Source organism: Stenella coeruleoalba, assembly GCF_951394435.1.
Source record: "Stenella coeruleoalba genome assembly, chromosome: 9".
Classification (NCBI taxonomy): domain Eukaryota; kingdom Metazoa; phylum Chordata; class Mammalia; order Artiodactyla; family Delphinidae; genus Stenella; species Stenella coeruleoalba.
The window spans coordinates 27,388,113-27,411,582 of NC_137155.1; the positions used below are offsets into that span (position 1 = coordinate 27,388,113).

Sequence of the window (23,470 nt, forward strand, 5' to 3'; positions counted from 1 at the left end):
GTGGTTGACAGTCCGCCTGCCGATGCAGGGGACACAGGTTCGTGTCCTGGTCCGGGAAGATCCCACATGCTGCGGAGCGGCTGGGCCCGTGAGCCATGGACGCTGAGCTTGTGCGTCCAGAGCCTGTTGTTCCGCAACGGGAGAGGCCACAACAGTGAAAGGCCCGAGTACCGCAAAAAAAAAAAAAAAAAAGTCTACAAATAACAAATGCGGGAGAGGCTGTAGAAAACGGGCACCCTCCTGCACTGTTGGTGGGAATGTAAATTGGTACAGCCTCTATGGAGAACAGAATGGAGGTTCCTCAAAAAACTAAAAATAGAGTTGGCACATGATCCTATGGTCCCACTCCTGGGCATATATCTGGACAAAACTATAATTTGAAAAGATACACGCACCCCAATGTTCACAGCAGCACTATTTACAATAGCCAAGACATGGAAGCAACCTAAATGTCCATCAACAGATGAATGGATAAAGAAGATGTGGTGTATATATATATAATGGAATAGTACTCAGCCATAAAAAGGTATGAAATAATGCCGTTGGCAGCTACATGGATGGACCTAGAGATTATCATACTAAGCAAAGTAAGTCAGAAAGAGAAAGACAAATACCGTATGATATCACTTATATGTAGAATTTAAAATACGACAGAAATGAACTTATCTATGAAACAGAAACAGACACAGAGAACAGACTTGGGGTTGCTAAGGGGGAGGGGGAGGGGGACGGCAAAGGGATGGATTGAGAGTTTGGGATTAGCAGATGCAAATGATGATATACAGAATGGATAAACATCAAGGTCCTATTGTATAGCACAGGAAACTATATTCAATATCCTGTAATAAACCATAATGGGGGCTTCCCTGGTGGCAGAGTGGTTGGGAGTCCGCCTGCCGATGCAGGGGACACGGGTTCGTGCCCCGGTCCGGGAAGATCCCACATGCCGCGGAGCGGCTGGGCCCGTGAGCCATGGCCGCTGAGCCTGCGCGTCCGGAGCTTGTGCTTCGCAACGGGAGAGGCCACAACAGTGAGGGGCCCGTGTACCGCAAAAAAAAAAAAAAAAAAAGAATCATACAAGGAGAGATATCAAGAAACCAGGCAGCTTATTTAAAAAAAAAAAAAAGAAAAAAAAATAAATAAACCATAATGGAAAAGAATATGAAAAAGAATAAATATGTATGTATAACTGAATCACTTTGCTGTACACCAGAAAGTAACACAACATTGTAAATCAACATTGTACTTCAATTAAAAAAAAAAACTAAAAAAAAATTGCCTCTGATAGTATTGAAATGGATGGCGTTAAGGAGTGAATATACAGAGACTGGATGTTTAGATGGCAGGATGAAAAGGAAAGTTAAGAACACTCAGAAGGAGAAACCTGTAAGGTAAGAGAAAAACCAGAAGTTTTCCCCGTGGTGCCGTGAAGCAGAGGGGTGCTGGGGAGACCATCTCTGAAAACAAAAAGCCCTTATTTGTAGTGCTTGCCGATTTTCCTGGTGTAAACACTCCTGCCACGGCTGATTCAAGCTACCAGTGGTTTAAAACTCAGCTCACAAAATTCCTCCGTAATACACAGTCAGCTCTCATGGGGCCATAAGAGCTGGCTCCAGCACATCACTGCACGGAGCCTAGTGAAGAAAGTGTTCCACGGAGGAGGGAGCTAGAGAGTAAGTAAAACTGGGAACGGAAAAGCGGCCATTGGATTTGGCAAGGAGGAAACTGCTGGTGATCTTGACAAAGAATATATTGGGTTAGAGTGGTGATGATGAAAAGGAAATGTGCAATGGGCTATAACAAGAATGGGCTGTGATGAAGTGGACACAGTAATTGTGAGTGCCTTAGTAAGCAATGGTGTTTTATAAGTCCTTATAACATTTATCATTATATGACATGGCATATATTTTACTTGTTTTTATGTTTGTTGCCTGCTCCCTCCCCTAACACATTTAAATGTAAGATCCATGAATGCACAGATTGTTTTATGTTCATTAGCATATCCTCAGTACCTAAAATAGTCCCTCCTAATCTCATGTGCACATGTGAAAAACTGTGCATAGCACACAGTAATGATCGCTAAATAAAACACCATACATTACAGTGAGTCACCTACACATTAGAACAGGAAGACAAACGTACTATTCTGGACTAGAGTTTATTTTTCAGAAGAATGATATTATAAATTAGAAATAATTGTTTTGTTTTTAAAAAAGAAAACTCTGCCAGACCAGCAGTTATAGACTATGAAATCTGGGTTGTTTATTCAGTGGTAGGTGGTTACTAACAATATGATGATGGAAAGGCAGTTCATTTCTTCTTCCAGTTGTGTGTGTGTGTGTGTGTGCGTGTGCATATATTTTCTATCTGAAGGCAGAGCCTGGGAGTGGAAAGTAACTAAAGCTCTGGAATATATACTTCTACAGATTTTTTTTTGTTATCAGAGTCACTCAACAGACTTCCTCTCAATTCTCCACTCTGCCCTTCTCACACTCAGACTTTCAAGATCTTCCATTCTATGACATTTTCTCTGAACAGTACAGCCTCTGGTGACCTCTGTTTTTGCTAAACTCCCACATCACTAATTGTGCCTTATGACATTTCCCCAAAGAATTGTAAGTTCTCTAAAGAGCTTTTTCTCTCAAAGTAGATCCGGGACAATTACATGCACATGGAAGTCACTTAATAAATATTTACTGATTGAATAGATACACAAATTAATAAGTGAATACAAATAATGCACAGGCTACCTAAAATTTCTTTCTAGTAAGTCCAACACTTTTATCAAACTTTTCTAGGAGGGTCTCTTTGAGTTTACTCTAAATGTCCGTATGTTTTGGACTATATTCTGCTTTATCTCTAATAGCAGTTTCAAACTTTACAAGGATGGATAAGGCATTAAAAAAGAAAAAAAAAGGTATAGGAATTTTAAAAGCCATATGAAGCAAATATAACAAAGAATTACCACTTAGGCACGTGAACAGGGGGTTGATTTATAAAACCTCCTATTGCTTTTCCAGAATGCAAGCATTACACAAAATGAGTAGGTGTTTTAACTCGTATAATAAAAAAGACACACAAAGACCAGGCTTAAAATTTTCAGTGGGAGGAAAGCATATTAAACCTATACTTACTGTCTTCTATGTCCCAGCACTGGGTGATTGGGTCCCCATACTTCACATCTTGGCGTCTAGCTCGCCTGTGCAAAAGGGATTAAATAGAACGTCAAGCATGATATCTGAGATATACAAAGTCTACATCTAACACTCATAACAGTAGCAGAAGCAGAATTATGCTTTACTGCTCAACTTAAATGCAGGTCAATATTCCAATCACTCTAACATTAATTCAAATAATACTAGTGGTAGAGTCCTAACAGAATAAATCCTGTTTTGGTAATAAGATGATCTGAATTTTATTTCAGAATAAATCCTGTTTTGGTAATAAGATGATCTGAATTTCATTTAACTACCCCAGTTTTCTTTTTCTCTGGCTTTTGACAAATTATTCAACAGAACAGGCTGAATATAAATACAGTCCAGTTATTATATACTTCCTATGGGGGTAACTATTTGTACCTTCTTTTTTCAGTCAGCCAAGGGAAAAGTAATAAGATATAAAAGAGCTTTAGTCAGTGGGTAAGAAAGTACACACAAATACAAAATGCCTTATCATATGAAGATTCATTATTATACTGACGTGATTAAACAACGAGATAAATATCATTTGAAACAGAAGTACAAGTTTGATATGGCCTAATGGCTAGATGTTATTTCTATCTACTGACACATAGTTCACATTGTTTCTCTGAGAGTAGTGATAATGATAATAATAAAATAATGGCCTTGTACATTATTGTCACATATTTTCCTTAAGAGAAAATAGTAACTACTGCATAAAAAAAGTAAAGATCTGCCACATCTAAGTTAAATAAGTCTTACACTCGGAGTACAGTTTCATTTGCTTTGGTTATTTTATGTTGCCACATCAGAGATCCTAGATGTCACAGTAAACAGTCTGTGATATGTAGGGTGTTCCTTAAGGGGCATGCTGACCAGATGACAGCCCTGTGGGAGATTCATTTATCATACACATTTTTTGGCTCACATGGACATTGTTAGGTAAGGGAGAACATCACAGTGGCTTGTCTGCAAGATCAGAGATACAGTCTTGAGAAATACAAGAAGAAAAAATTATGATGGTATAAGGTACATAAGGTCAAGAATGTTTTTAAATCTTGGCTTCTTAAGGAACAGGATCAATTCATCAAACTGAAGGTTCATTACCAACTAAATGAGCATTCTTGTTTTTTAGGTTCTTGAAAAGAAAAGCACTCCCCAAAGACTAACTAGGGTGAGTATATTCTTTGTCAAAAACTATAACAAAAATGTTGTGACTTTTTACTTTAAACTTGAAATAATGGTATCTCCCCACTTACATTTAATTCAGAGATTTCAGGGAATATAAAAAGGTCTTGGAATAGTATCTGTTTTTGTACTATACATTCAATCTGTGATCACTAGAATTTGCAATTTGACAAATCAGTAAACATTCAAAAAAATAAAAGTGCATATGTAGTAGCGCGACTAACATATGCTCACCTGTTACCTTATTTTGTTAAGACCTAAAGATGAAAAAAAAAATACCACATACAATTTGCTGACATTTTATGTAGAATAAAATATACTTTGGGCAATACTTTAGAAAATAGTGTTACTATAAACCACACTTTAAAATAATGATATTTTAATATACTCAGCCACCATCAGTCATATTAATGAGCATTCAGGGTGTTTCCAATAATTTTGCTATTGAAAACTGTGCTGAAATGACAGTCAAACATATAATTTGTGGTACTTTTTTGCCCATGTGTGTAAAATAAATTCCTAGCTGGGTACTGTTGGCCCAGAATAGCATTATTTTTAAGAGCACATAAAGCAAGAAACTACAAACAGCAGGATGTAGTTGGATATTTAAGCATATCTGGGTGGCAGAAATTGGTCAAGTTGGAGTAAAAGCAAAATTATACAGAATCACTGGGATGTGCTGTGGGCTGTATATAATCTACACTGTTACAAAAACATATTTACACATTATTTGTAAAACAGTAACTACGAGTATATACATATTTATAAATAAGGGAAGAATATACAAAGGGTAGAGTAGTAAAGAAAGCAAACTTTTCATGCTTTTAGACAAAGATGAAGAAAAAGGATATAAACAATTTATCAGAATTTTTTAAAGCTCTGAAACTGAGGGTTATCATCAGTTAAATCCATGAAACCTGTGACCTGCCTTCATTAGTCAAGCTTGCTTTAATTGTTGCTATAAAACTTGCGTGTCCTCCAAGCCTCAGGTAACCTAAACAGGATGTTTGCCCAAGTTGTTTAGGAACTTGGAGTCAGCTGTGTTCAGTTTGAGCTCTAGCCGGTTAAGACTGGTTAGGACCACTGACCCTCCCTCTGGGCACATGGGAGTGTCCAGTGACCTTTTGACATCAGAGGCCAAAAACTCCATGCTCAGAGCAGGCATCCCAGGAAGAAGCTTGTAGCTTAGTTTCATCTGCGTAGAATGATGATTACCTCACCTTTTTCTTATCTCCAATTAACCTTCCCCAGGCTCCCCACGCCTCAGCTTTCTCCCATAAGTATCCTCAGTCCTTCGCCTTTGGGGAGGCGAATTTGAGACTTGTTTTTCCCATCTCCCCGCTTGACTGCTTTGTGAATAAACCCGTTCCCTGCTGCACATCTTGGCATCTCCACGTTTGGCTTGCTGTGCATCAAACAAAACTGGTTTGGTAAGACTTCCACATTTCCGGATTTCAGAACATTCTGTTTTATCCTCCTTCAAAATTTAGCTGTATGAAAAACTCTAAAACATTTAGATTGTAATATTCCTACCACAGACCATGTTCTCTATATGTTTTCTCTTTAAACTACAAGAGAAGGTATTCGTGTAAGATATTCATTGTGTGAAAAGCAAGGCTTCATCTTAATTTGATGTGCCTCTCACCTTTTTGAAGTGGGTGCATAGCGAGAGCATGCATTTCCATCCCAGGCACAGTAGGGGTCTCTGGCAAGACAACAGTCTGCACAAGCTTTCCCATAAGTGTCACATCTGTGCAAGGAGAGCTGAGCCAGTCCATCTCGGGAACCAATGTACAACTGTTGCTGCAAATCAGGCAAAACAAATGCATTAGAAGCATCTTTCAGACGAGTCTTAAGAACTTCCCTTTCTTGAATACCACATCACAGACCTAAATCTGTCTCCTCGGGTACCCTGCCTGTTATAAACACTTGCACAGAAACATAAGGGAGAGTAAGATAAGTCGGTCTTCTATCCCTGGTTGGATGGTGGTTTGAAGATGATGACACAGAATTGGACGGCATTCTAGAGAGCTAGAGTAACCTTGGCAGTAATTTAAGAAGGTCAAAAACCAGCTGCTAGACTGAGGAATTAAGATGTCAGATTCTTTCTTAGTAGTTGAAAATACACTCTGGTAGATTATATCAAGCACAGATGCTATAGGCAACACTGATGGGTCTTCTCCTGCCATGGCTTCTTATATAAGAGTTGACTGAAAAGAGGTTTATGAAAAACTTTCCTGTGATCTTAACTAACCATTTCATTTGTTAATGAAGTACGGATCCCTGAAGGAAGTTGAGTGATAAGTGAGAGAGAAAGTATTTGCTATCACTATGAAGAAAGTATTAAGGAGGTTTGTGGGATGCTGTATCACACGTGAAAGCCTGCAGGATACTGACAAACTCAGTAAATAGAATCACATTTTGAAAATAAGTCCTGAAAATAATGCACTGCTCCCTACATGTATTCACTTGAGGGTATGTGGTGGAGGCAGAGGGAGGGATGATAACAAGTGAATAAGCCATAGTCTGTGCCTTCAGGTAACTTACGGTCAAGTCTAGTGGACATGCCAAACTTTAAATGGAGGGGAAAAAAAATCTGAGAAATAGATATTGGCACAAATAACGTACACGGACTCCACCTATAGAAATCTGTCTTACACCCCTACCACCCACTTAAGACCTCCTGGAGGCTAAATGTGGACTTTGTTTAGTATTTTACTATATAATTCTCTAGCGTTTGATACCAGTAAGACTAAAGCCTCCTTGAAAGTCTCTTCCCTTTCTCTTGTTCTCCCTCTTTATTTCTGCCTAGAGTTCTGTTTCCTTTGATGATTCCTTCCTTTGCCTTGAACATTGGGTTTCCCTCTTTGCGATTCTCATCTTTACTCTTCTTCCTGTACAAAGGCTCAAGAGTTATTTTGAAAACAACATAAACACGCACACGCTGATTCCCCTAAATCTAGTCTTCCTACCCTACCCTGACCAAGAGACACCATCCCAGTCGCCCCCAGCACGAATCTGGGAGTTGTCTTTGAATCTTCTTTCACTCTCACTCCGTCTGTCTGCCACCTTATCTCTCCGTTCTCTTACATGGCGCTCTCAAATCCATTTCTGCCTCGCTCTGCACTGCCCCTTGCCTTTTCTCAGTCCTTATCATCTCCTTCCTCGATGACCTGTAAGTGGCCTTACCGTTTCAGCTGGCTTCACCCTTGTTTTCCCGCAACCCTCACCTCCACCCCAGGACTCAACCCCTCTTCCACACTGCCACGCCAGGCTACTCTCTCTAAGAGGAAAATCTTATCATGACACCCGCCTGCTTAACGTCTTTAAAGGTCTTCATTGTCTCGGATAAACTTGTTCAACAGCTCAGGAGGGCATCCATGGAAGGATGTGTCTACTCTTCTTCTGTCTTACTTCCCCAGGTTCCTTTCTAGCCTCCTTGCCCCTCGAGTGCAGCTATGCTGTCTGCTCCAATTGTACACAAACTTATTAGAATAAGTTCGAGTCTTTCACTCTTCATGCCTTTTCAAAGGGCCCTCTCTTCTACTCGGCATATGCTTCCCCGTCCCATCCTTCTGTTTATTTATCTGGTTACCTGCAGCATCCTTCATAGCTCGAGTTGCCGGTCTCTCCCGCTCCCCTGGCTCCCTTTTACACCAGTTCGTCTCCTCTCTGTTTCCCCAGAACGCGGTTCCATTCTTGGTCTACTTTGTTAGCATGCTCCTTTGCCTTCCAGCTCCATGTGACTATTGGGCTGTTTGCCATTGCAGTCCATAGTCTAACTCGTAGACTCGCTGATTAAAAACCATCTTTAATGTTTAGGGCTAGTATTCTACATGAATTACTTTACAGCCTTGACAGAATGACATTCTCATGAGACTAGGAAAGTGAGCTCAATTTTCAAGAGCCAAAGGAAGGGGAGAATGTATTATTCAATTAATGGAATTGGGTCCCCTGTCTCCTAAGGCAAGGCAGAAACAATGCCCTATAATCAGTTATAAAAGAAACAAATAATCTAAAGCTTTTTACACTATTTATAATTTAACTTCTAGTTTCAATGGATTTTCCCTAAAATAAAGTTTGATGCAAACAGTCTTGCTTTTGTGGCTAATTTTTACACAAAAATTAGAAAATACCTGCTTCAGAGACAGCTCCATGTTCAAGATGATTGATGAATGCTGAAAATAAAATTTAACTATTAATAAAGATAATCATGAACAATCTTTTAGAGTAGCCAATATTTTGTTTTATTGTGTACCAAGGATAATTGGAGTAAACTTCAAGGCTCTGTTATATATAGAGGAGAAAAAGATCTTAATGTTTGCTATTTCCTTCCCATGTGTAGTGATTCAACCTTAATAAAAAGTATCAAAATAGTTATTTTTAAATCTTATTAAAGAAAAATTACCTAAATGTATGAGGAGACACTCTGCACTGAAAATTGTTCCCGGTTACCCACAAGGTTTCTCCCTCTTCTGACTCTGCTTATCTTAACTGCTTCCATATAATTCAAACTAGTGTTGACAAGAACATCTCCATAATTATTTATTGCCTCTTTCTGCTTACTTAGATCAGTAGTTCAAAAACTTGTTCAAGTAGTAAAATTCTAAAAAGTTATAGTGCTTCTCGTGGATGAGCATATTCTTTATAAAACACTGCAAGATACGATGCACGTGGTTTCACAACATGAAAGTTTTATGTGTAGAAAACAAGCCTCTATGCGTGCAATACAAAATTTAAAACATGAACACAAAAGCTGCCAAACTAAAAAGGATGGAATGTTTAAGCATTTTTTTATCTATCGTCTATGTCTCTCTCTATATATATGACTATTCATTTCTCACCAGCCAATATTTACTAAGTAATAAACACAAGCAGATATTAAAACTTTAAGAAAATATATGAAAAAAATGAAAAGAAATGTTAAATGAGAAAGTTCTATCCAATAACTTTTTTTAATGAATTAAGCAAACAGGGTGATTATTTAATCTTAACAGTGGAATCCAAACAATTCCTCTTGGTCAGTAATAACCCCTGAGTAGACTTAGTCTAATGTGCCTCTGGGTATCACGGAAGCTTTATTTTTGCCCTCTGGGTTCGCACTTATATTTGACATTGGCTTTTCCCTCAGGAACTACCCACGACTTTGTTTCTGGTAGAGTCCAGAGAGCAGGTCTTGTTCTTGTTAACTCCTGGACCACTATTATCATCACAATGTAAACAGGATCCTGGGGAACCCAGTCCGTTAATTAACTTGAGCCCCTCACAGCAGAGAGCTCTACTCTCTTTTAAGGCAATAGAAGTTTACATGGTAACAGTCTATTTTAATAAACTGTCTCAACAAAAAATGGTATAAAAGACAGCATATTTTTAAAAAGCTCTTCTAAGAAATGCAATTTTATTTCTAATTTCATTTTAGAAAATAACTCTAAATTGAATTTCATTGAAGGTCTACAAAGAATGCCACAGTTCAAATTTACTACTGTTAAAAGTCTAAGGACATTCCCCAAATCTGGAGAACTATTATTTTAGATCTACTAACTCTTCTGGTGGTTGAGGGGAATTTAGCATGCATAAAGACTTACTATCAAGCAACTTAAAAAAAAGAATTCCTTACAGAAATGCAGGGACACGTGATTTATACACTCTTCCAGTTTCCTTAAATTCAATTGAGGAAAAATTGAAAAGTAAAATTTATAAAGTAGAAAAGCATCTGGATATTAAAGAGACCCTAGGCTTTCATCTACCGTGGTGATTTGTCTGAACATATGCTTAGAGAACTCAGTCATGAGGGGCAACCCAGGAGCCCCAAGTTCAGTGATATTTCTGCAGGGGAAAATGAGTCCCATTCTTAGTTGCTTTTAAAACTTTTTCCTTCGCTTAAGGAAAAGAAAAATAAAGAAGCTAATTGAAAAGACTTCTTCAGAAAGAGTGGTGACGTACTGACACGAACATGTCCTATATAAGAACTGCTCAAGTTCACCATCGCTTCTCCCGGAACTCTGGCCTAAGTCTTACCTTGAATATGTGTAACTCCTCCAGTACTACCTCTTCCATTTTCCACTTCTCCTTTGAAATGCTGACAACTTTTAGGACTGTTCCAACGTCTGAAAAAATACATTACACACGATCCTGTTGTTTCTACTTCAATGTTTAGTTAAGCATTCTCCTAGCAACCTTCACATGGCTCCCCTCATTTTTTTTTCAATGCCTTTCAAGCAATCAGGTTAAACAAAGCATGCGAGAAGTGAAGCTTAATGTATATGATCCTCCCCTTTTGAAATACTATAGCTTTCAGCTCATAAACACATTTATAAAGAAAATATTAAAAGACACACATTCAGAGGGTATTCCTAACACAAGGAATAGAGATGTCTCCTTTAAAAATTAGTTGAAAGGGTAACAAAAGAGGAACAACATTTTTGGAACTTAATTTAAAAGGTTAAAATATATTAACAAATTTTCTCTCTCAATGTAAGAAATATTTATTCAGTACTTATCCAGTTCACCATGAAAGATAAATATATATTTTTTTAATAATCTTAACAAATGTAAGAGAAATCATTGAAGCTATCTACATGGGGGAAGTAGTAGCTCACTCATAAAATGTATTTTACTTACAGAAATATAATTAATGGGCTAGAAAATAAAATTTTGTCAAATGATTTTAGTTCAATTTAAAAGAACTAAACTATTATCACAAGATTAATCATATATTGCAGTCCACAAGGTGGTATGTTATTACAGAAGGACGATCAAAAGAACATTTTAGAAAAAAATCCCATTTGGAAATTAATGTATAGACTGACTTACACATAAAAATAAATTTAAAATAGTTGCTTTTAAACTTCTGAGCACAGAGGTTGAAGTAGGTTAACATGTATGGGAATATCCTATTTGTACAAAATAGTCTGGATTATTTGTTTTTAAATGACCCTAGGATCTTTGAAAAATATTAAATATATATTTTCTGAATGTCATAATTGAAAATCAATCTATCTTAGTATCCTCATAATTTTCTAAGTAAAAGTTAGGTAGTACCACCTAGTGGCTAAATGGCTTTTCTGACCCTGAAATGTTGAAGAACTAGAAATGAGCTTTGGGTGGGCAGTGCAATTAGGAGCCAAGCTCATTAGAATGGAGGACTAATTATTTCATGTTTTGACGCTTCAGTAGTAATCTCTGTAGTCTTGAAAGTATTACTTTTTTCCCTGGGCCTTGGTACTGCCATCTGCAACATAATCAGGTTTGACAACCGGTGTTCTTAAAGTCCTCTGAGTCTGTCACACAGACGCTTCCTAATAAACTTAACTTTTGTAAAACCAATATATTTTAAAAAATAAAATTATTCTAAAATTGTTTTATAGTCCTAAAAACATTTCAATAAAAATGTCCATTTCTTAAAAACTCATCAAATTTCTATTTCTTTATGCAATGCGTGATCCATCAAATTACATAACATTATCTAGGATGTAGTGCTTTTGTTTTAATGATACATGTTACCTTTACTACCAATACAATTCAAGGACATTATTAGATATTACTTTTTGTTTTTTGAGATGCACCAAATAAGCAATATTTCTTTCCCTTGAAAAAAAAGGTAATCATTTTATAATTACTGAGTTGGCAGTCCAAAAAAATAAATAAAATGGGCTCTAATAATGAAAGTGATACTTAATCCAAAAAATTCAAGGACAGGAAAAATAATCACCAAGTCGTTTCTACTTTAAGTTCTTTACAAATTAATGATTAACTTTTTTGAAACCACCATAAGCCACCTAAGTCAGTGATTCTCAAAATTGGGTGAAGGGCTCCTCTGGGGTAAGGTCATCAAATATCTCTGTAGAGAGAGGGAAATGTGAAGTTTGAAAATAGAGAAGCTTTGCTTTACCTATTTGTTTTAGTCCATAGTCATTCAACAAATATGTATTGAGCACCTCATCTGTAGCAGGCACATTGCAGTCGTAATATAGTAGTATATTTTGAAATCTCACATAACACTAATGGAGGCTGGGAGGTATGTATGGTCGTCGATTAAAAGCACATGTTATGCAAGTTTAAAAAAAACACTGACTGGGTATTAGCTAATAGTTACTCATTTTGATTTTGGCCGGTAAACTTTTTTGAAGTTTTTGTTTGTCTAATAATGAAAAATTCATTTGAAAGAAGGCATAACTTGGCTCTAGCATACCTGTTCCAAGAAACATCACATCGTACTGGCCATCTTCTGCGACAACGTGATCCACCACAATCTGTGTCAGTCTGTAATCCACATTGATGCGCTTGAATGTTGGTCCTCCCACAACTGGATATACTGATTTATACATCACAGGGTGCCGCTTTATGAAACTGATGACATCGTCTGGAAAATCTCGGGTGGATTTAATCAGTGGGTCATAGGTTTTGCTTGGACACTGAAAAGGAATGAGGAGGGGAGTAAAGGCATTGTTCACACATCTGAGAAACTTTCACTTCTAATAAAGTTTTTAAGCCTTATCATTGATAATATTAAAGGAATGGTCACCAGGATCAATATGAAATCACATGTATTGACAGATGTAAATAAATGCGGCTTACCTGCAGTGTATATAAATCCAGTTTTTGCTTTCGAAAATATTCTTAATTATTACAATGAAATATTATTCAGCCACACAAAAAATGAAATCTTACTATTTGCTACATGGATGGACCTTGAGGGCATTACGCTAAGTGAAGTAAGTCAGACAGAGAAAGACAAATACTGTATGATTTCACTTACGTGTGGAATCAAACAAAAGAGCTCACAGATACAGAGAACAGATTGGTGGTTGCCAGATGTAGAGGGTGCAGGATGGGCAAAATGGGTCAAAGGGTACAAACTTCCAGTTATAAATCCTGAGGATGTAATGTACAGTATGTTGGCTACAGTTACTAACATTGTATTGTGTATTGGAAAGTTGCTAAGAGTAGATCTTAAAAGTTCTCATCACAAGAAAAAAAAAATTGTAACTATGTATGGTGACTGATGTTAACTGGACTTATTGTGGTGATAATTTTTCAATATATACAAATATCGAATTATGTTGTACACCTGAAACTAATGTTATATATCATTGATACCTCAATAAAACATTCATTGTGCACATATTTTAAATCTTTTATCAATGTCCAGTTGGGCTCTTGCTTTTGAAATACTTTTCAGTTGCATAAGCACAAGTAAACATTGATAATTCCAATCCATATCTTTTCTTCCAAGAAGTTTGACTTCAGAAAACTAAATACAAAACCCCCATGCTAGATATTTCTTTAGTCTTTTGAACTATTCTCTTCTTGAATTAGCCTCAGATCTCAAAAGACAACTGTCTTTGCTTGTTGGCAGATGGAATGGCTAATGATCATCAAAGAGAACCTTATGAAACAAATTATCATGCTTATTAAAGCTTCTCAATGTTCCTCCAAAAAGATTTCTAAATTATATCCATTTACCTGTGTTTTCTAAAGTTCCCAAAGTGAGCTCTTTTCTTGCAAAGGTACATGAAATTTGAGTTGAAACAATTAAGAAAGTGATCTATAAACATTATTATTTTCAGTTTCCTTTAATTAATGTAAAATTTCAGTTTTAACTTAAAACCATGATTGTTAATAAAATGGAACAAATCAACATGTCATAGAATTACTTGTAAAAGAACTTCAATAGTTTGATATCATAATTATCTAGTTTTTCATAACTGGCGTGAAAATTTACTGTGAGCAAGTCAACAACTTCCCCTAAAGAATCTGTGGGGAAACCCTCAGGGAATTTTTCACTTCTGTCTAAAATGCGCTTCCTGTGCGCCTTCTGACATCCACTAATTCAATAGTTAGCATACCCTGCCCCCTGGTGGTAAAAGTAAAACATTCACACTGGTATGAATTCAATGTGCCTCTCTCCCAAAACATGAAAGGGGAATTATTTCATAAATCCCTTCAAAATATTACTTCAAATATCTCCCCTCCCACATACTGAATCTATTTTATGATTTTATTATATTGTAATTTAGTAAGTTATCTCAGAGAGAACAATGCTGTTACCACATTTGAATTCTTCATTGGCTGATACATTCTCTTGGAATGGAAAAGTTTAGCTGGATGATGCAGGCATAGAAAAGAAAACGAGTAATATTAAGCAAAGTTTACAAGAAAGTGCTGCTTTCTCCCTGTTTTAGTTTTTAGACAAGTTGAAACATAATCTCCACTGAACTGAGCCACTTATACCCAACACTAATTAGAACCTTGTCAAGGCTCGAAATTGTGCTTCTCAAAGCATTCACAAGCGTCGTTCTCAAGGAACTAAAGATACTGGAGTTAGTCACAATAAATGACCCTGACCTCAAATTTACAGCAATAAAATCATAATAGCTCACTAAATTACAAGAAATAGCAAAGGAGTTGTACTTTAAAAAAAAAATCTGTTAATTTTCTATAAATAGCTTGAGAATATATTTGTCTTTCATAAGAATCTTGCATGTGAAAAGAAACTGATCTTTTCTTGATCAGTTTTATTGACTTGTCCCAGGTCTGCACCAAAAAGGTTAGAAATGTCCTGGAATGTTAGCCATTTGGTACTTACTGATCATATTCCTAGCTGGGTGTTGGTCTAAAGATCTAAGACTGTATCTTCAGTCATTGTTTCTAGCACTTTGCTTTCAGCCAAGTGAAATCTGTCAACTCAGTAATGCTAGGAACCCTATATTAAGTAGATTAAGCTGTAACTCAAAATGGATACGGAGCTCAAATGATACAAAGCTCTTGCCCAATTACAGGCTGCATGTTTGAGACTCAGTCAAAGGCCATTCATAGTGGGCTTATAGCTTATAATGCCTGTGGTACTATCTGGTGGGTCTATTATTAAAATCAAAGCAAATGCAAGATTTCTGCCTGCATTACATTTTTGAAACAGCCCTCCAACTTAAGAAAAACATCTCTTTTGACTTTGTAGCTATAATCATGCAGTAGCCAATATTTCAAAGGAAATAACATCGTGCCATTCAAGTCAGTTTTTTATATCAAATTTTCAAACCATAAGAAATTTTAATGTGAGAAAGGATAGGTGAATGAAGCTAGGAACATTCATCAAAGAAACAAACGTGATAATTTTCCTCATTGTTCACGTCTGACAAAGAAGTTTCAGTGTAATAAAATCTAACAAAAAAAGAAGAGAAGGGAAACCTGGCTTCTACTGACTATTATAAAATGATCTTTGAAAATGTTTTTTTTTTCATATGGCAGCTTTTCCTCATGGCATGCTGCCAGTGTTTGGATAAGATCTTTATCCTCTAAGTTGCTGTGTGTGATCTCTCTGGTCTGCGTCTCCACTCTGCTTTCACAAATGAAAGTGATTTGGTAGAGATACTCCCTGAGGTTTAAGATTGTACAGTTTGAACCAAATATTAAAAACCAGTGGAATTTTTCCTTTGATATCATAGCTGCATCTCACACAGATCTAAACTTGGGATGCCAAGTATCTTATGCAGGTAAATGGAAAGAAGGAGAGAAAAATTCCATAAAGGAAAAAGAGAAAGCGTGGGGGAAATGCTACATCTAAATAACCATATTCAATTATTTTCCTTCCACAAATCCTAGAAGACTTTCCTATTGCAGCTATACGTCACAGGTATTAAAAATCTAACGAATTTTTCCTCTGTATGTATGTACTTTAAGTTCTACCTGCTGACTCAGTCCATCTGAATATACTGTAGAGGGCAATTTATTTCTGCTTCCAGCTTTCTAACGTTTGTCTGACTTGCATCACTTTAGCTCCTGTGACTGTAAGAAATAAATCAGGGAACTTATCTGTGTCTCCACCTACTGTTTCAAAAAACTCTAAGACAGTTTAAAATATGAAGGGGGGAAAAAAAAAAGAGCGAGCTATTACCAAAACTCTAAAATGTCCGTATGTTGCTGGAAACAATACCAGCACAAGAGCAGAAGAAAAAAGGACCTGCCTAGGCAGCTCTGAGATGAAAGGGTAAACCCAGCGGCAATAAGCCCTGGTTGCATGCCTATCTCCCAGGGCTGGCTGCCACCCTGACTAGGTGTGATCGTGTTATGCTTGGCACATCTGCGTGTTTGCAGAGGGCCTTCAGTCATGCAGTGGGAAGCAATGGATAAGAGGAGAAAAATGGGTTTTATCCAATGAGAGAACTTTGCCCCTTGGCAGGTCCCCAGACAGCTGTTACAAGTTTTCTCCCCCTGCTGCTTCGGGCTATTCTCTACAGGTTGCAGTTTCCTTTTAAACAAATCAGAGGGGTGATCAGTGCAAGGGAAGACATGGCATGAGGCACAACTGAACTGGGCTTTCATTTTTAGCAAAATGGGAAAAATAAGCTAAATGTGTAAAGAAGTCTCATTTTTATTTATAAAGTAAAACATGCAAATTTAATAGGTGTCATCCTATCCCCCTACTTATTCCTCTAAGAGTCAGTTTATAACATATATGGGCAAAGAAAGATGCTATATTCAATATGAGTTAGAAGGGCCAGAGATATAAATATACAGGTAAGTCTATCTTTTTTTGAAGGTTCTCTTTTTTTTTAGAAGAATTTCTATTCCAGAAAAATGAAAACATGACTGAATGGAGTAAGTAGCCTGGGATTTGGAGAACCTCATTTTAAAAGCAAATGTTGGCCCTATGGAAAAGAAAGCTGAAATCCAGTTGAAGAGATTGATTTGTTATTTGAATCAGCTGCCTTTCACCATTTGAGAGAAACACAGCCTATATACAGTTAAAGGAAAATGGTAGAGATGTTTTGTCATACACCCTTAGAAACTTGGAGTCAGGAGGCCCAGATTCTAGTCCTGCCTCTGCTTCTCCTTTCTAGAATCAAAAACCTAGAAGGGGGGCTTCCCTGGTGGCGCAGTGGTTGAGAGTCCGCCTGCCGATGCGGGGGACACGGGTTTGTGCCCCGGTTTGGGAAGATCCCACATGCCGCGGAGCGGCTGGGCCCGTGAGCCATGGCCGCTGAGCCTGCGCGTCCGGAGCCTGTGCTCCGCAACGGGAGAGGCCACAACAGCGAGAGGCCAGGGTACCGCAAAAAACAAACAAACAAAAAAAACCCCCACATTTTGGCTATAGTTAATAGTGATGCAAATGAACATGGGAGTGCTAATCTCTCTTCAAGATCCCAATTTCAATCCATTTGGACAGATATCCAGAAGTAGGATTGCTGGATCATATGGTAGTTCTACTTTTTAATTTTTTGACAACCCTTCATACCATATGTGGAAACAACCTAAATGTTCACTGACTGATGAATGGAATTTAAAAAGTGTCTATAGGGTTTCCCAGGGGGCGCAGTGGTTGAGAGTCCGCCTGCCGATGCAGGGGACACGGGTTCGAGCCCTGGTCCAGGAGGATCCCACATGCCGTGGAGCAACTAGGCCCGTGCGCCACGGCTGCTGAGGCCACGTGCCACAACTGCTGAGGCCTGCGCTCCTGGAGCCTGTGCTCTGCGGCAAAAGCCACCGCAATGAGAAGCCCATGCACCGCAACGGGGAGTAGCCCCTGCTCTCCACAGCTGGAGAGAGCTTGCGCACAGCAACGGGGACCCAGCACAGCCAAAATAAATAAATAAAATAAATAATTTTTTTTAAAAAAGTGTCTATACATATAGTGGAATATTATTCAGTCTTGAAAGAAAGGAAACCCTACCACTTGTGACAACATAGTTAAACCCAGAGGACAATACACTAAGTAAAATAAGTCAGCCATGAAGGACAAAAACTGCTTAATTCCACATATATATATATATATATATATATATATATATATATATATATATAAAACATAGTCAAACTCATAGAAGCAGAGAATAGAACTGTGGTTGCCAGGGACTCGGGGGAGTGGAAAATGGGAAGTCATCAATCGGTGGGTATAAAATTTCAATTACACTGGGTAAGTTCTAGAGAGCTGCTATACAACATTACAGCCTGTAGATAATAATACAGTACTGTACACTTAGAAATCTGGTAAGAGGGGAGATCTCACGATAAGTGTCCTTAACACAATACATTTTTTTCAAAAAGTCCTTTCTTCTCACCTTTCTGATAAAAGAATAGTTTAAAAACTGAAGCTCACTTTCAAGTAAACATGTATTAATATTTACATTTATGCATAAATCTTAAAAACCCCTTATCAACACAGAATGAAACTACAGAGTAAATTTTTAATAATAAATCAAATGTCAAAAATAAAATCTTCTGCCTTTACAAATCTTCCCTAGATTTTTTTGCCTGATCTCAGTTTGGTTTCTATATCTGACCTGTTATCACTCATTGTATGGTAGATTCTTCCATACTGCATTTCACTTGGAACTTATTACCAAGACCCAGCAGTTCAGTAAGGCCCATCTGAACGAAATATAATTTGTTCAGAGACTCTGTTTGGACACCAGAGGGCAGAAGAATCACTTGAAGTGAAGGAATTCAATGTAAGCGGATCTTGTGTATTCTTGAATTTCCAGGCTTATTAACATTGTAGAGTAATGATATCATTGTAAGGCTAGGAGTTTAGGTTTGACTTTTTATCACAGGAAGTACAGAAGTCTGTCAAACTAAAAAAATTAAGTAGCTATGGCACACAGAATGTTCTAATGTTTATTTACCGGAGTGATAATGTCAACAGAAGGCACTGCTGGGAGAACAACCAAGAATTCAACCTCCATAGCAACATGGATGAGAAAATGTAAGTGCAAAGGTGGTGTTTAAAATAATCTATTTAAAATGTTTAACATAAGTGGAAAGTGGCTTTTAGAGTAAAGATCCTGACATTTCATAGAAAGCAAATTATTCAGCAATGCTTTGATTAAAGTAAGATGTGTTCCCCTGAATTACAATAAAAGAAATGCCAAGTGCAATAAGGCTTCAACACTTCACTATTATTTTTGCAGAGAACAGACTGATCTCTGGAGAAACAATGTAAGGTTCTGTTTGGTTGTTTGATTTTATCACTTTGAAGGCAGAATGGCATGGGGGTTAATGGCATTTGATTTGGAGTTACATGGCTCTAAATTTAATCCTAGTCTCACCACTTTAAAAACTATGAGACCATGAGCATGTGCTTACCCTCACTGGCTTTTTCTATTTATTTTTTTAAATTGAAGAATAGTTAATTTACAATGTTGTGTTTGTTTCCGGTGTACAGCAAAGAGATTCATTTATATTCATATATATATATATTCTTTTCTCAGAATCCATTATAGGTTATTACAAGATATTGAATATAGTTCCCTATGCTATATAGTAGTACCTTATTGTTTATCTATTTTATATATAGTAGTGTGTATCTGTTAATCCAAACTCCTAATTTATCCCTCCCCCCTCTTTCTCTTTTGGTAACTATAAATTTGTTTTCTATGTCTGTGAGTCTATTTCTGTTTTGTAAATAAGTTCATTTGTATCATTTTTTTAGATTCCACATGCAAGTGTTATCATATGATATTTGTCTTTCTGTCTGACTTACTTCATTTAGGATTATAATCTCTAGGTCCATCCATGTTGCTGCAAATGGCATTATTTCATTTTTTATGGCTGAGTAATATTCCACTATACATATAATATAAATCCCACATCTTCTATATCCATTCATCTGTTGATGGACATTTAGGTTCATTGGGCTTTTTCTTATCCATAAAATTGGGATAATAATATCTACACCATTAAGTTGTCTGTAAGAATGTACAGATAACATGAGTCCTTATTACTGTGTCTGGATCATAAGACAGGTTCAATGATGGTTTTTGACTAAAATTTCTGAGCTGGAGGTTTGTAGAAAATAAGACTCATAGCTTCACTTAAACAAAAATTACTACAATTAGGCTGCTTAAAACAAAACAGAACAGATGAGCAAGTATGTCAGGAGAATATGTAAAAATAAATGCAGTTAATTTTAGGTAGAGCATTCAGTAGCATATTAATCAGGTGAATTTAGGGGATAGGTGAGTATTAGAGAATATCAAAGAATAAAGGAAAAAAGACTGGTCAGAAAACTTCAGCATCCCTATTCACTCTGCCATGTTTGGTGATATGATATTGAGAAAATTATTATTCTGGGCATAAGTTTCCTCCTCTGTAAAATGAGAGTGAATTATGCTGTGTCTCTCATCCATTCCGGTTCTTAAGATTCTCAAACTTAACAAGAGACATTACTTGATACACTGTGAAATATAATTTCAGTGATTAAATGACAGAGTTATTTAAATGGTAACCTTAGTTTATGAAAAGCTTATTTGTGTAGCAGATTTTCATATCAGATAGATGATATTCCTAACTTCAGCACCAGCCCACCAAATATAAAATATAATGTGGAAAATCTGACTAAGCATTGTATGCAACTAAAAGGTAAGATATCACTGAAAACAAAGAATTAAGGAAGCCAAAGGTTACACATTTACATACGATTTTAGACATTTTCAAATGTGGTCACAGAGATTTCAAAGAGAGTACAAAAGTAGCTAGTTACTTTGAAATAACTGATACCCTTTAGTTATGGTAGCTTTCTCGATACTCTTGCAAACCTTTCGGGGGAGTGGTTATCACTATTCTTACAGAGAATCAATTGGAAAAAGATGGTAAATAAAAAAAAAAATTTAATATCTCAGTAATATTACTTTACATAAATTTTTTTAACTGGCTTATGTGGTTGCTCCCCATCTAAAACCAGTGTAGACACAATCTGAGTTTAGTTCAGAACAAGAAAGAATGCTGCTTTTAAGTGAAACTATAAAGCAAGGTAAATAATCCCTGACAGTAACTAGGATATATTTTTCTTTCCCTAAATTCTATAAAAGAACATAATGTACCTGATCAAAGAGTGTTCTAACAGAGTCTTCCTAAGGGAGACTTTGTCTTTCTGTCTCAGTTACCAACAGTGGCCCGAGTATGGGCTGTGGATTAAAGATTAGTTACGAGGCATAATTCTCAAAGCTTAGCTTCAGATGCGAATGTGTTTACACATTCACAAAAGCATAGGAGAATAATGATGTTTAGAAAGGATAAAAGAATAATTTTGTTAAATAGCACTTCCTTATGCCTGATGATATTTTTCCTTTTATCTAAATTATTAAAAAGAAAGAAAAGTATTTTTGGTAGTTTGGATACAGCTTATTCCCTAGATAATTCTGAACTCTTCAAGAAAATATCTACAGTGTAAACACTTTGTATTTTGAGTATTCCAACAGCAAAGGCTGCTCTGTTTAACATAAGGAGGTGCTTCTTTCCTTACTGATGAAAACCCTCCTTACTGACATGTATGTTTTACTATTCGGGGGTCACATATCAGAGAAGTGCCCATGTGCTTCCGAGCAGAGTCATGTAAGGTGGGAGTTGCCTTTAGTCTCCCATGACATTCACAGGTCTCTCAGGAAGGAGCAGGGAAGTGGTGACAGCAGCCACCTCTGCAGCATCTCCAGTCTACACTGTCAGATGTGATCTGGATATATCGGCAGGTGGTCATTTTGATAATCAACTTCTAGCATTATAAGAATCAACTGCTGTATATAGGTAGGGAAATAATTTTCTGTAATGAATGTGGGTGATTTCAGTCCCAAATTCTTTCTCATGTAAATCCAGATAATTAAAGATTTGTTTTTAATGGCCTGAATGGTCACAGTCTTTATTTTTTAGAATAAACATATGTAGAAACAACTCAGAATATGATAGTCTCTGACACTTAATCCCAGAATCCTAGTATGGTCAAATTTCCCCAGCTAGAGAACCCTGTGAAGTTTCATCAGCCTCCTCAAACAAAAAACAAACAAACCAAAAAACTCAAACAACCTTCACACATATAATCATTGTATATACTATGTATATTCAGTAAAAGATCTTCCATTGAAGGGAAAAATAGATATAATTTAACATAAAAAGTTTTTAATGTAGTGTCCAAGTACAAGGACTCAGAGTTTGGACTCTACCAACAAGATATCTGGGTTTAAAACTCAGTTGCATCACTCACTAGCTTTGTGACCATGGGCAAGTTACTGCACTTACCTGTGCCTGAGATAGCTCATCTGTAAAATGGCATTAATAATAATAGCATTTGCTTTATAGAGTCATTATAAAGATTACATTAAGATTTAAAAAGCCTTTAGAAGAGTACCTACACCCTATGTTACTGTTTAAAAAAAATAACAAGTACAGCTTTGATGTTCAAAGAAAATTAAAAAGTGAATATTGAAAATCATAATATTACTTGCGGAAAGTTTTTTCCACCAAAGTTGAGATTATCCTATAATCAGTTCAGAAACATCCCTGAAACATACTGAGGAATTACGAAAGGGAAAATAGACATGGCTGTAAAGTGTGGTTCCCAAATTTAATCAGGTTACATAACAGGAAGATGAAAAGAGAATTCAGAAAGCCTGGCTACCAGCTGTTTTCTCTTCAAGAACACACATAAGATAAAACTCAGTAGAATTAGATGGGTTACATCAATGATTTTTCTGGGATTTTGATGACTATTTTGAGCCCTTGGTAGAAATATTCATAATGAATCCTAATTTTTTAAAAGAGGCATTTTACCTTTATATTAGGCCAATTAACTAATTCTAAAATATTTAAATAACAAACTGTTTTAATCACATCAACAAAACAAAAGCCATTTATAATGCACATACAGATTTTAAATCGCAAAGTTTTTCCAAAACAGATGCAGAAACTCTGAAACACATTTCTTACCTGTTTCATTTCTGCTCTAAACATGACTTATGCTATTTGAACAGAATTTTGGACTCAGAGCTTTCTATGTCTTTTCCACATCTAAAATATGCATATAATTCCAAGGTGCAACGTAATAAAGAAAAGATAAATGCAGAACAAGAGAACAGATCATTTAAATGAACGATTATAACAGATGTAGTCTTTTTAAGGCAGAAGTGGGGACTAGAAGACTCTTCACTACATGCAGAGCTGTATGTGATGAATACTTACTAGCATTTCCTTCTAACTTGGAATATTTGTCATTCTAGATACTAAATCATTTTGATGATTCTATAGACATGTTGAGGATAAACGCTATATTCTCAGAGTAGTGCTCCTTACGATATAGCCCATTGTTTCCTGTAGTATTTAAAGTTCTTACTCAAACG

General features: G+C 36.6%; 1 protein-coding gene and 1 long non-coding RNA gene across 2 annotated transcripts in view; one reads left to right on the forward strand and one right to left on the reverse strand.

Annotated features, from left to right (window-relative positions):
* Nucleotides 1-5,931, forward strand: part of LOC307191446 — a 119,152-nt gene extending 113,221 nt beyond the window's left edge. The window contains exons 2-3 of the long non-coding RNA XR_013829781.1: nt 4,315-4,353; nt 5,619-5,931. This is a non-coding gene — a long non-coding RNA (uncharacterized lncRNA). The remainder of the gene's footprint in view (nt 1-4,314; nt 4,354-5,618) is intronic.
* The window catches only part of SEMA3D (semaphorin 3D), a 207,120-nt gene that overhangs the window by 14,472 nt on the left and 169,178 nt on the right, over nt 1-23,470 (reverse strand). The window contains exons 14-18 of the mRNA XM_079931570.1: nt 12,559-12,781; nt 10,386-10,474; nt 8,504-8,545; nt 6,013-6,170; nt 3,135-3,199 (exon numbers count right to left, since the gene is read on the reverse strand). Coding sequence (XP_079787696.1) covers nt 3,135-3,199; nt 6,013-6,170; nt 8,504-8,545; nt 10,386-10,474; nt 12,559-12,781 — 577 coding nt within the window. The remainder of the gene's footprint in view (nt 1-3,134; nt 3,200-6,012; nt 6,171-8,503; nt 8,546-10,385; nt 10,475-12,558; nt 12,782-23,470) is intronic.